The sequence below is a fragment of the Carlito syrichta genome, unplaced genomic scaffold, assembly GCF_000164805.1.
Source record: "Carlito syrichta isolate Samal-C Ts95f unplaced genomic scaffold, Tarsius_syrichta-2.0.1 Scaffold309916, whole genome shotgun sequence".
Taxonomy (NCBI): Eukaryota; Metazoa; Chordata; class Mammalia; order Primates; family Tarsiidae; genus Carlito; species Carlito syrichta.
Genome location: NW_007254012.1, coordinates 100,368 through 112,403, shown reverse-complemented (window position 1 = coordinate 112,403; position 12,036 = coordinate 100,368). Strand labels below are relative to the sequence as shown.

Below are 12,036 nucleotides of genomic sequence, written 5' to 3'. Positions count from 1 at the left end.
CGCAGCCTTGACCTGCTGGGCTCCGGCGATCCTTCCACCTCAGCCTTCCAAGTAGCCGGAATTACAGGCATGCGCTACCAAGCCCAGCTGATTTTTTTATTTATTTGTAGAGATGAGGTCTCGCCAAGTTGCCCAGGCGGGTCTCAAACCTGCGGTCTCAGGCTGCATCTATTTTTTAACAGTGCAAAATTATGTGGATTTTGGAATGCCATACCTGGACCAAGTTCATGAGAGAATCTCTGAAGTGTCCGGAGGTCTCTGAATAAATATCCTCTTGAAGGTTATTGCTGTATTCTGCACAGGAAACCATGTTAAAGGTGTGATTTATTATAGAACTGCGAATCAATGTGCTTTGAATAAATACATGCCATTTCCAAGTTGTGAAGGGAAAGTCCAGGAAATAGGGTCAATTTGTTGACGTTTCTTTGTTCATAAACTGACCACCAAAGAAATCAGTCATCTCATGGTGACCAACATAGGTACAGGTCTATTTTTTAAAGGAAAAAAATTATCTGCATTCCAAAATTGAGAAGCAGGATTGAGAGTCATTTCACATTTTCTGATTCTCAAAATTCATAATAATTTTTCTTTTCTTTCTTTTTTTTTTTTAGAAAGCAGGATTTGTTGAGAGGACAGAGAAGCTCCCACAGCGGGAGGGGACCCAAGGGGTTGCCTCATAATTATTTTTCTTTTTCCACAGACTGCTGCCCAGCCCAGCATTTTTCCAAGTGCTTTGTTTCATTTTAACATTTTAAGTGAAGGTTCTTACTTCATTCCCTTGGAAAAGTCTTAGTTTTGCTCAAAGGCAATAGTGGTGACTGTCTGAAACATTTTCTTGACAGTCAGTGTTACATAATGTATAATACAATAATACTCGGCATTAAACCTTTTTGAAAGTGAAAATAATTACTCTTTCTGCTTTGAAATGTATAAAAATCTGATTTTGAGGTAGATTACAGGGATCATTAAATTGATGTAAAGTGACGCAGCTATATTTGTAGGCTCCACTGAGTAATTACTGTACTTTGCTTTGTTTTGTCTGCGTTCTGCATCTTTCCTGGGTAAGAAATAATATATAGCCCCTGAACTAGGGTGCTGGACGCTTTCCTGTCTTGGCAAAGGCATTCACCTCATGGAGACTTGTATTTCTCTGGAAAAACCTGGTTGACTTGATTATCTAGGGAACTGTTTCATTTTGAGTGCACTCATGATCAATTTTACCTAACAAGTTAATTAGTCTAGAGTGAGTCATAATTCAAACATAAGGGTGTCTCAGGAAACTCCTCAAAAGACATAATTTTTATGTTATGTGGAATATTCTTATGTGTTATTTGAAAAGCATGAAGTTCATAGGTGTGTAAAATATATTCACATGTGTTTCCTTACGCAAGCAGTAGGCTTCTCGTATCTGGAAAATTCCTCCATTTGTTCTTGAAGCTAATATATCAATGAGGCAATTCTCGTCAATGCCTACTCCCTAGGAAAAGGAAAAAAGAGAGGAATATGAAGGTTCTTTTACCGGGATAAATAGTGCACTTTGTCAAAAATAAAGGGACACAGCATTCCTGCTGTTGTGAAAGGTGGGGAGGGAGGGCGGGACCGGGAAAGAAAATGTTTGGGACCGAGGTAGGCGCAGCCTCCGTTCTGGCTCTGCCTCTTACTAGCTATTGGATCCTGAGGAGATAATATTATCTGATATCAGTGTTTGGAAAGAAGCAACAGGGCCACCTTGTTCCCCCCCACTAGCCAACAAAATCTGCAACAAATCCATAGTTAATTTGTTTTATGGAAATTATTTTCCTGTAGGAAATAATTAGTCTAATTATTCAGAAGTAAAATTTGATGCATTAAAGCCAAAAAAGTATTTGTAAAGGAATAACTTAAGGTCATCAAAATAAATGCATCGTCTATATATTGTCTCCGATTCAATATCCTATTCTGATGTAACCCCCTTTTGACAAACAAGTTAAAAAGATTCGCATGATTTTTAACGCATTCTTCTCAATACAGCTATTGAGGAGAGACATCTGAATAGCCCTGGGGGCTTATTTGCGCATTCCTTTTGGTAGCTCAGCCTAGAGTTGGCTCAGTAAATCGGAGTTTGTATAGCAAAAGAGCAGGTAGCCCCTGCCTGGGGTCTCTGGAGGCTCCACCTTCCCACCAAGACGGCTTCCCTTGACCACAGCGTTTCCACTGTTACATCATCGCTTAGTTATTCCCGTCTCACTCCTCAACCAGATGCATATGTGGGAGCATCACCGGGCAGTAGCCCCTCTAGAAATGCCAACCTGTTCCTATGTCGGGTATTTCTGGATTCGGTTACTAGCTTCACGGTGTGCCAGAGTTCATGGGCATCTTAAGATGGGTGGCTCAGCCTGTAATCCCAGCGCTTTGGGAGGCCGAGGTGAGGGGACTGCCTGAGCCCGCGGGTTCGAGACCTGCCTGGGCAACTTAGCGAGACCTCATCTCTACAGTAAATCAAAAAAATTAACCGGGCGTGGCAGCGCGCGCCTGCAGTTCCAGCTACTTGGAAGGCTGAGGCGGAAGGATCGCCGGAGCCCAGCGGGTCGGGGCTGCCAGGGCCGCTCTCCAGTCTGAGCCACAGAGTGAGACTCCAACTCAAAAAAAAAAGATGGTGGTGGATACATGAGGCCAACCATCACTTCTTTGAAGTGATGTGAAAGCTGCTCCTTCAGATCCCCAACCAGGTCCTGTGGGGGGAAGAGTACATTTGTTTGCTGTATCAGTTGCCAAACTTACAAGGTAAAGGGCCACCTGCAGAAAGTCTTCTCATAAGATTTCCTTTTCTAGGCAAAACAACGAAGACAGTAAAAGGTCAGAGTTTCCTGGGGCTGGAGGGGAGGGGAGGGAAGGATGAACAGGTGAAGCACAGAGGATTTGGGGGGCAGTGAAATTACTCTATTTTAACCTATAATGGGAGCTCCATCTCAGGCATTTGTCCAAGAACACGAATATATACAACACCAAGAGTGAACCCTATGCAAACGATAGACTTTGGGCGATATGATGATGTGGTGTCAATGTAGGTTCATTAATTGTAACAAATGTATCACTCTAGTGAAATCTGTTGATGGAAAAGCCTGGGCATGTGTGAGGACAGAGGTCGTAAGGACACCTTTGACCCTTTCACTCAATTGTGCTGTGAATCTAAAACTTCTCTTACAAAATAAAGTATATTTGAGTTGTTTTATTTCAAAGTTAATTATGTCAAACAAAAATTTTAGAGACAGTAGGCTTGGGATGGAGATAGAGAAAATAAATTGCTACACCTGTTTAAAAGAAAAAAAGATTTCCTTTCCCATGTTATTTCACATAACAGCAAGTTTGATTCACACACATACATGGATTACACGAGACTGTGAACTGGAGGATCTAAAAACGGCTGATTTAATTGCATCCCAGCATGATAGAACATATTAACATTGTAGTCAGATGAACATAGAAGGGTTTTCTTTCCCTGACCCCTAACTCTAATCTCATCATTAAAATGAATAAAAGTTGGGCAACCCCCTTGGGTCCCCTCCCACTGCGGGAGCTTTTCTGTCTCTCAATAAATTCTACTTTAAAATAAATAGATAAATAAAAATAAAGTGAATAAACATTTTTGTTCTTGGAATACAAGTGTACACTTGTCCCAGAATTATTTGTTAAAAACAACAACAAAACTATTTCTTCCAAGTAGCTGTAACTACAGGCATGTGCCACTACACTCAGCTAATTTATTATTATTATTATTTATTGTAAACACAAGGTCTCACCAAGTTGCCCAGGCTGGTCTCAAACCCATGGGTTCAGGCAGTCCTCTCACCTTCGCCTCCCTAAGTGCTGGGATTACAGATGTGAGCCACTGCACCCGGCTGAGCTCAGGAGTTTGAGACCAGCCTGGGCAACATAGCAAGACCTTGTCTCTACAAAAAAAAAAATTTTTTTTAATTCGCCAGGTGTGTTGACAAGTGCCTGTATTCCCAGCTGCTTGGGAGGCTGAGGTGGAAGCCTCACCTGAGCCCAGGAGGTCAAGGTGATGTGATTTTTATTTTATTGTAGAGATGAGGTCTTGCTGAGTTGCCTGGGCTGGTCTGGAACCTGCAGGCTCAGGCAACCCACTCGCCTCAGCCTCCCAAAGTGCTGGGATTACAGGCTGAGCCACAGAGTTCGGCCTACTTTTTTTTTAAAAGAGGAAGTGAAAGTAGTTCCACTGCCAGTTAGAGGTCTCCGTGTAATCATTTTGTCAGACGTTTTCCTTCACATCAGAGAACATGCTCAAAGCAGTCACAGAAAGGGAAAGCCAGGAAGGCACTGAAGACTGAACCATAGTTCCACTCGAGCTCCGCAAGAATGGAAGTGAATCATTTGGTGACCCCACACAGAAAGAAAGGAAGAAACACCTCCCTTGGCCAACCAGCCGAAGAACTGAATCGTGCCTGGCAATCACGAGGTGACACATCTCCCTGGACAATGGCATTCCTCAATGCAAAAGTCCTTCAGGGCGTAGCTGGGCACACCATTCTTGTGCTCATTCCTGTGGTTAGCAGACACCAGACACCATCAACCCTATTCAAATCTAACCATTAGCAGAGAATTCAGTCTGCGACTTGAGAGAGAAAAAGAAAATAATTTTTCCTGCAGTCTCAAAGAAAAAAGAGTCTCTCTACTCTTCTCTTCAACGTGGTCACTGAGTCCCTACTTCCTTTTATGTCCTCTGGGCTCCTCAGACCCATTTCTGTTTTTCCTTCCTTCTATGGGCTCTCTTCAGACACAGGCATATGTGAATCACCCTCTGGACGGTCTCTCTCTCACACAGGTTATCCCTCCCTTCATTCAGCAGCTACACTTCTTATAGACCAAAAATGGAGGGGATAGGTGAGAAGAAAAGAGGCCAGGGTCTTTGGTTTTTCACTTTACACTTCTCTTCAGTATTTTCTTTCTTTCTTTTTTTAGACACGGTCTCTCTCTGTTGTGCAGGCTGGAGTGCAGTGGCCAGGGCATAATCATGGCTCACTGTAGCCTTTTAACTCCTAGGGTTCAAGCAACCCTTACATCTCATCCTCCCAAATAGCTAGGACTCCAAGCGTGCACCACCACACTTGGTCAATTTTTTTACTCAGTATTTTGTAGAAACAAGGTCTCACTATGTTGCCCAAGCTGGTCTTGAACTCCTGGCCTCAAGCAATCCTCCTACCTTGGCCTCCCAAAGTGTTGGAATTTCAGGTATGTGCCTGGCTGCTGTATTATTTTTTTAACCCTAAATTTACAGTGTTTTATAATGAAACAACTCTTCTTAATATTAAGAGTGCCCATATCCTTTCTCCACGTTCTCATATTCCATGCATTTCTCAAAATGCTGCTACAAGTTTGAATAGAAACATTCCACGAAAACTGCCGCCGCAAAGGCCATGAAAAACAGCCACCAAGATCAATGGCATCCGTCATGTCAGTCTCCATTCCTGTTCATCTCTCCACAGCTCCTGATAAAAGTTGCCCACTGACGATTCGTAGAAGCTCTGTCCAGGCTTTGAGAGCACCATTCTCCAGGTTTCCCAACTGTCCCTTCCAACTTTTCACTCTGGACATTTTCAAACATATTACAAAATCTTGTTTCCTCTGCATCCCCACCACCCACTTATTCTTTACCATTGTGGAATTTTGAACCAATTCCTATAACTCTTGATAAAAGTTCCTTAATATAATCAAAATACCATTATTAGCCTATAAAAACTGTCATTCTCAGTTTTATGAAAGCAAAACTGTCTCTCATCCACAATCTCGACCTGCAAAAGTCTGGGAAAAGTAAGAGACAAATCTGGGGGCAAAGATAAAATCCAGGATGCTTTCAATGAAACATCGTCAAAATCTTAAGGTTATAAGAACCTTTTAAAACTTAGAAAAATTTAAGTTGGTATCTTGTAAACTCTCTAAGCTAAATGAGGGGTCTTCTCAGAATTTTTTTTTTTTGAGTCTGGGTCTCACACTCTGTCACCCAGACTGAAGGGCAGTGGCACAATCTCGACTCACCATAGCCTCAACCTCCTGGACTCGGGTGATCCTTCTGTCTCAGCCTTCCAAGTAGCTGGGACTACAGATGTATGCCACCACAGCCGGCTACTTTTTTTTTTAATTTTCTGTGGAGAAGAGGTCTTGCTATATGCCCTAGGCTGGTCTTGAACTCCTGGGCTCAAGCGATCCTCTCGCCTCAATCTCTCAAAGTTCTGGGATTACATGTGCAAGCCACTGTGCCCTGCTACTTCTCAGAATCTCAAGGGTGTTGTCAAATAGCGCCCAGACTCTCAGTCCAAAATAGAGAGAGGCTTGTCTCAAAGAGGTCTGCGGGTGTGTCTTTTGGCTAATGAAGTAGGTTACAATTTGACAGACAGATAGGAAGTCGACAATGCCCAAAATGAAGGGAAAACTTTGGACCTTCACTTTGCAGGAAACAGTCTGAGAAAGCTGAGCTGCAAACACATGCCATTGCTCGTGAAAACGGAGTTATGACTCAGAAGGCAAGGTACAAGCAGCATGGAAAACCCCTCCTGGAGAGCAGGACTGGGTTTTCGGGAAAAAACTGGCAAAATGTGCCTGGCTGTGTGGATTCAGGATTCGTGTGGAACAGTGACTGCTGTATCCCTCTCGTCCTGTCCTCCTGCCTCTGTGTCGTGCTCCTGCTTCTGCCTTATCAGTCTATCCCTATATTTCTCGGGTCTTTGGAACAAGACAAAGGAACCGAGGAGGGTCACCTACAACTTGACTCGATGCAGACGACAAGACCTTGGATCTGGGGCCTAGCGCCCTAATAGATGAGACTTGAGAGAGGAGAAGAGGGCGTATTTTGTACACGGAATGACCGTACCTCAGTTGCTGTGGAGCATGCCACTCATACCACGAAGTGCGTTTTATTTCTCTGCCTCTGACCCTGGACTGGCCTTGTCACTACATGAGCTAAGGTGAAGCCGCAGACGTGGCAGTCGCGAGCTCCGGGTTCCAGCTTTGAGGGAGACTGGCATCTTCTGCCTTCGGCCCTTGGGAGCCCGGGGCCACGACGTAAGACGCTCAGCCACCCCTGCCGAAGAGAGGTGAGGAGAGAGCACCAGAGGGGGAGAACCAGCCCGCGCAGCATCCAGGGCAGCCCACACGACGCCGGCGGCCGTCTGGCCACACGTCAGACCTCACCCAAGACTGGCAGAATCAGGCAACCCACAGAAGGGAGAGACATTATAAAATTAAATGGTGGGTTTTTTTAAGCCAGTAGGCTTTGAGGTGACTTGCGGTATAACAATAAATAACCCAAACACCTTCCTATTATCTTTCGAGGTGAATCTTTTTTTTTTTTTTTTTTTGAGTCGGAGTCTCACTCTGTGGCCCAGACTGGAGGGCAGTGGCCGCTCCCTGCTGGGCCTCGACCTGCTGGGCTCCGGCGAGCCTTCCGCCTCCGCCTTCCAACGAATTGAATCTTGAAATTCTGTGACTCTTCCAAGACCCAGAGCATATGCCAACTCTTCTGAAAAGTCCTTCCTAAGGAGGCAGTATTTCACATTTTTTAAGAAACGCTAAATATAATCTGTTTTAATAACGGTTTTGTGAAGATACAGTTCAGAGTACCCACTGCAGTGGTTTCTAGTGTTTGCAGGGCTGTGCGATTGTCACCATAATTACTTTTAGAACCTTTTTTTATCACCCTCACCCCAAAAAGCCCCTTGCCCATTAGCAGTCACTCCCAAGCTCCGCCGCCTCTCCACCTGACACCAGACATAGGCAGCCACTTGCCTACTTCCAGTGTCTGCACATTCACTTATTCTAGACATTTTCATACACACGGAATCATCGAACATGTGGTCTTTTGTCACTGGCTTCTTTCACTCAGCACATTTCCAAGGTTTACCCATGTTGTGGCATTTATCAGTACGCCAGATCTTTTTATTAGTGAATTATAGTAAATTTATTGAACCAAAATATCTGTGTATTTGAATAATTTCTGATAATAACGTCCCAGAATTAGGATTGGTTAGAAAGTGCACCTATTTAAAATTTGGACATGTATTTCTGATATCCTCTAAAAGGGTTATAACATACACATTCAACAATAGTGTATCTTTCCTAACTCCCTACAGATTATTATTAAATTTTAAGTATTTTCTAATCTTACAGGTGAAGAGTCACATACTATTTTCACATTTTTAATTACTTTAATTATTAATGATCTTTGAGCTTATTACTTATGAATTGGCTATTTTCACTTTTTTCTCTTTTTTTTTTTGAGTTGGGGCCTCACTCTGTCACCCAGGCTAGAGAGCAGTGGGGTGCACTTATGGCCACTGTAGCCTTGACCTGCTGGGCTCAGGCAATCCTTCTGCCTCGGCCTTCCAAGTAGCTGGAACCACAGACATGTACCACCATGCCCGGCTAATTTTTTATTTATTGTAGAGATGAGTTCTCGCCAAGTTGCCCAGGTTGGTCTCGAACCCGTGGACTCAGGCAATCCTTTCACCTCGGCCTCCCAAAGTGCTGGGATTATAGGCATGAGCCACCGCACCCGGCCTTATTTTCACCTTTAAAGTAAATTTTCCTCTCGACTCCATGAATGGTGGTTTAAAAAAAAAAGAAAGAAAAAAAAAGAAAGATTTCTCACCTATTTCTGTTTGATTTATTCATTGTAATTAGAGACAGTAATCTTTTGTTGTAAATGTTACAATTTTTTTCCTCAAATGTTACTAATCTTGTATCTTTGATGATGGTGTCTTTTGATGTATAGAAGTAGGAAGTCTTCCCTTTTTAAACTTTTTCAGAATTTTCCTTTTTATTTTTGAGCATTTGTTTTTCCAGGTGAAATTAGTGCCAGATTTAAAATTCTGTTGGAAATTTGAAAGGACTGTGTTCTTTACAGGCTGATTTATAGCGAATTCACTTTTTGTATGTTACTTTTTCCTAACATCATTCATTCAAGTTTTGTTTTATGATGCTCAATTTGGGGCTTTTTTTGGGGGGGTTCCTTTACATGATTTTTCACATTTCTCTAAGGCTCATTATTGTATTTCTAAACCCAAGTTTTACATGGTTATTAAGAATGAAAAATTTTCTTGCAATATACTTTCTGATCAAGTAGTACTGTCCAAACGAAGAAAAGTGACTGGGTTGTGTGTGCTCACTGCATAACTGTCTTAATGTCGACATTTTAAGAGGCTAGATGAAAAAGAGCGAGGCCAGTATGACTTCGCCAGATTTCACAGGTACATCATTTTTGGAGCAAAACTCAGTACGGTGGTAATGTTAAGCCTCAGTAAGTAAGCAGATCAATTGGAACCCTCACACACTGCTTTTCGGAATGTTAAAGGTACAGCCAGTTGGAACAGTGGCAGTTCCTGAAAAGTTAAACATAGCTACCATGTGAAACAAAAATATGTCTGTATTAACAGAAAGTTGTAACCAAATGTTCTAGTAATTCACAATAGCCAAAAAGTAAAAATAACCCACATGTCCATCAACTGATAAACAGATGAATAAAATGTGGTCTATCTATATAATGGAATATTATTCAGCCATAAAAAAGAGTAAGTACTGATACTTCATATGAAATGTCTACAACTGGCAAATCTACAGAAACAGAAAGTAGATTAGTGATTACTTTGGTCTGGGGCCTGCAGGAGAAGGGTCCTGGGGGGAAATAAATAGTCACTGCTAATGAACATGGGGTTTCTTTTGGGTGTAATGAAAATGTTCTAAAACTGATGGTGATAATGGTTGCACAACTGTGAGCATACTAAAAACCACTGAACTGTTTACTTTAAGTGGGAGAATAGTATGTCAGTAAAGTTTTGTTTTTCTCCTAAAGAATGCTTACTTTTATATTTTTATAAGTCTGCTAACAAAGTAGTATTGTAGTCTAGGAGCAACATTTACAAATTATTTTATCTTGCCTCAAAGAAATAATATAATTCATTTACACAGATTGCTTTTTCAATTATGCATATTTCTCCCATTTTGCCAAAAATATAAAAGACAACATATTTCATTTCTGACATATGTTTTAAAAAAACGTCTGCTTCTACAGAAGTATATTCAAGTATAAAGCAAGTCTAAAAAATAGAAAAGGAATATAAAAAAGAAATGAAAATTTCACTTTTTTTTCAGTTACAAAAACAAGTCAATTGATTAAATCAACTCCAACAATTAAAAATTCTAAGAATTCTGGCCGGGCTCGGTGGCTCAGTCTGTAATCCCAGCACTTTGGGAGGCCAAGGCGAGTGGATTGCCTGAGCCCACGGTTTCGAGACCCACCCGGGCAACTTGGCAAGACCTCGTCTCTACAATAAATCAAAAACTAGCCAGGTGTGGTACCACATGTCTGCAGTTCCAGCTACTTGGAAGGCTGAAGTGGAAGGATCGCCGGAGCCCAGCAGGTCGAGGCTGCGGTGGCCGGGAGCATGCCACTGCACTCCAGTCTGGGCGACGGAGTGAGACTCCAACTCAAAAAAAAAAATTCTAAGAATTCTTATAATAGAGGGAACCTGAAATATAGTTAACACTTCATTTTTAATATTCCAGATAAGGAAAGTGAGTCCATGCTGGCAAATTCATTTTTGCTAACCCTAGATTGTCTTTTATTTTTAATTTTTATTTATTTATTTATTTATTTATTTATTTATTTATTGAGTTGAAGTCTCACTCTTTTCGCCCAAGCTGGAGTGCAGTAGCACACACACGGACACCGCAGCCTCGACCTGCTGGGCTTAGGTGATCCTTCCGCCTCAGCCTTCCAAGTAGCTGGAACTACAGATGTACTCCACCATGCCTGGCTAGTTTTTGTGATTTACTGTAGAGATGAGGTCTCTCCAAGTTTGCTGGGCTGTCTCGAACCCCTGAGCTCAGGCAATCCTCTTACCTCGGCCTCCCAAAGTGCTGGGATTATAGGCTGAGCTACAGCGTCTGGTCAGATTGTCTTTTAAATAAGATAATCATAACAATAGATGCTTTATAAGAACATTGATTTTTCAAAAATCTTAATAATAAGTCCAACTTTCCCTGGATGCTGGCTAATTTTGATGTCCTGATGGAATATTTCTAGAAATTTTTCTTAAAGGCCAAAAAAGATTTAATCAAATTCAATATCAAGCAAACTGTAATTTCAACATTTCAAATGACTTCTGCAGTTAGAGAGATTTCACGGCTATAGTCTATGAATCAAAAACCCCAAATTCTAACCATCTCACTTTTTCTGGACATTATCTTTTTATCAGGCTAGTATTTGCTTGCTGTTGGCTGAAACCTAGACCAGATCAAGTCCCAGCTTTCAATATGTACCTAGAGATTGACACTTTTGAATAACCACAAAGAAGCATAAAAGCAAGAGTTAGTTACTGACACTAAGTATATTCAAACAGACTGTTTTTCTTGGAATGAATGTCTTTGGTTCCAAGAATTACCTTTTTTTGATGCCTGACAAAGCTGGACGCCTAACCCAGAGGCAAAACATTCCATGTAGAGTTATCACAAAACAAAGATGAGCAGAAAAGCTATTTCTCAAAGCCCCCCTATCATCAAAGTCCAAATTCACATTCTAAAACAGGAATACAACCAGAGTGAGAACTGCTCAGCGCAGAGAATTGCAATGTAGTAATATCTATTAACAACCAAGCTTTTTTTCCCTTTTCTCAATGCATCTATATATTGTTCCACCTACAAAAAGAAAGCAAATCAGAGCATTAGATCTCTAAAAGTTTGGTAAATATAAGATCCAATTATTTGAGATAACCTGGCAAGATGTAGAATATGAAAGACACACATACACTTGTTATATCTCGCTATTTCAGCATACGCTAAAGTCAGTGCCCCACATCTGACAGAATCAACATGGTCTAAAACCAACGCTGGCAATCTGTGAGACAGGACTACCACATGCCCCTCCCCAACGTCTGAGTCCATCAGGTTCCCAGATACAGACAGTGGCACTCTGTTCCCATCAGGACCTTCCCGCTGCCACCTGCTTCCATGTACTCGGCCAGAACACTACATTCCATCTGCAAAAGT

The 12,036-nt window shown here is 41.8% G+C and overlaps 1 protein-coding gene across 1 annotated transcript in view; it reads right to left on the bottom strand.

Moving 5' to 3' along the window:
• The window catches only part of LOC103270740 (annexin A10-like), a 27,330-nt gene extending 27,020 nt beyond the window's left edge, over positions 1–310 (bottom strand). The window contains 1 exon segment of the mRNA XM_021717685.1: positions 215–310. Within this exon segment, the coding sequence (XP_021573360.1) occupies positions 215–310 (96 nt within the window).
• Positions 311–12,036: the final 11,726 nt, after the last annotated feature.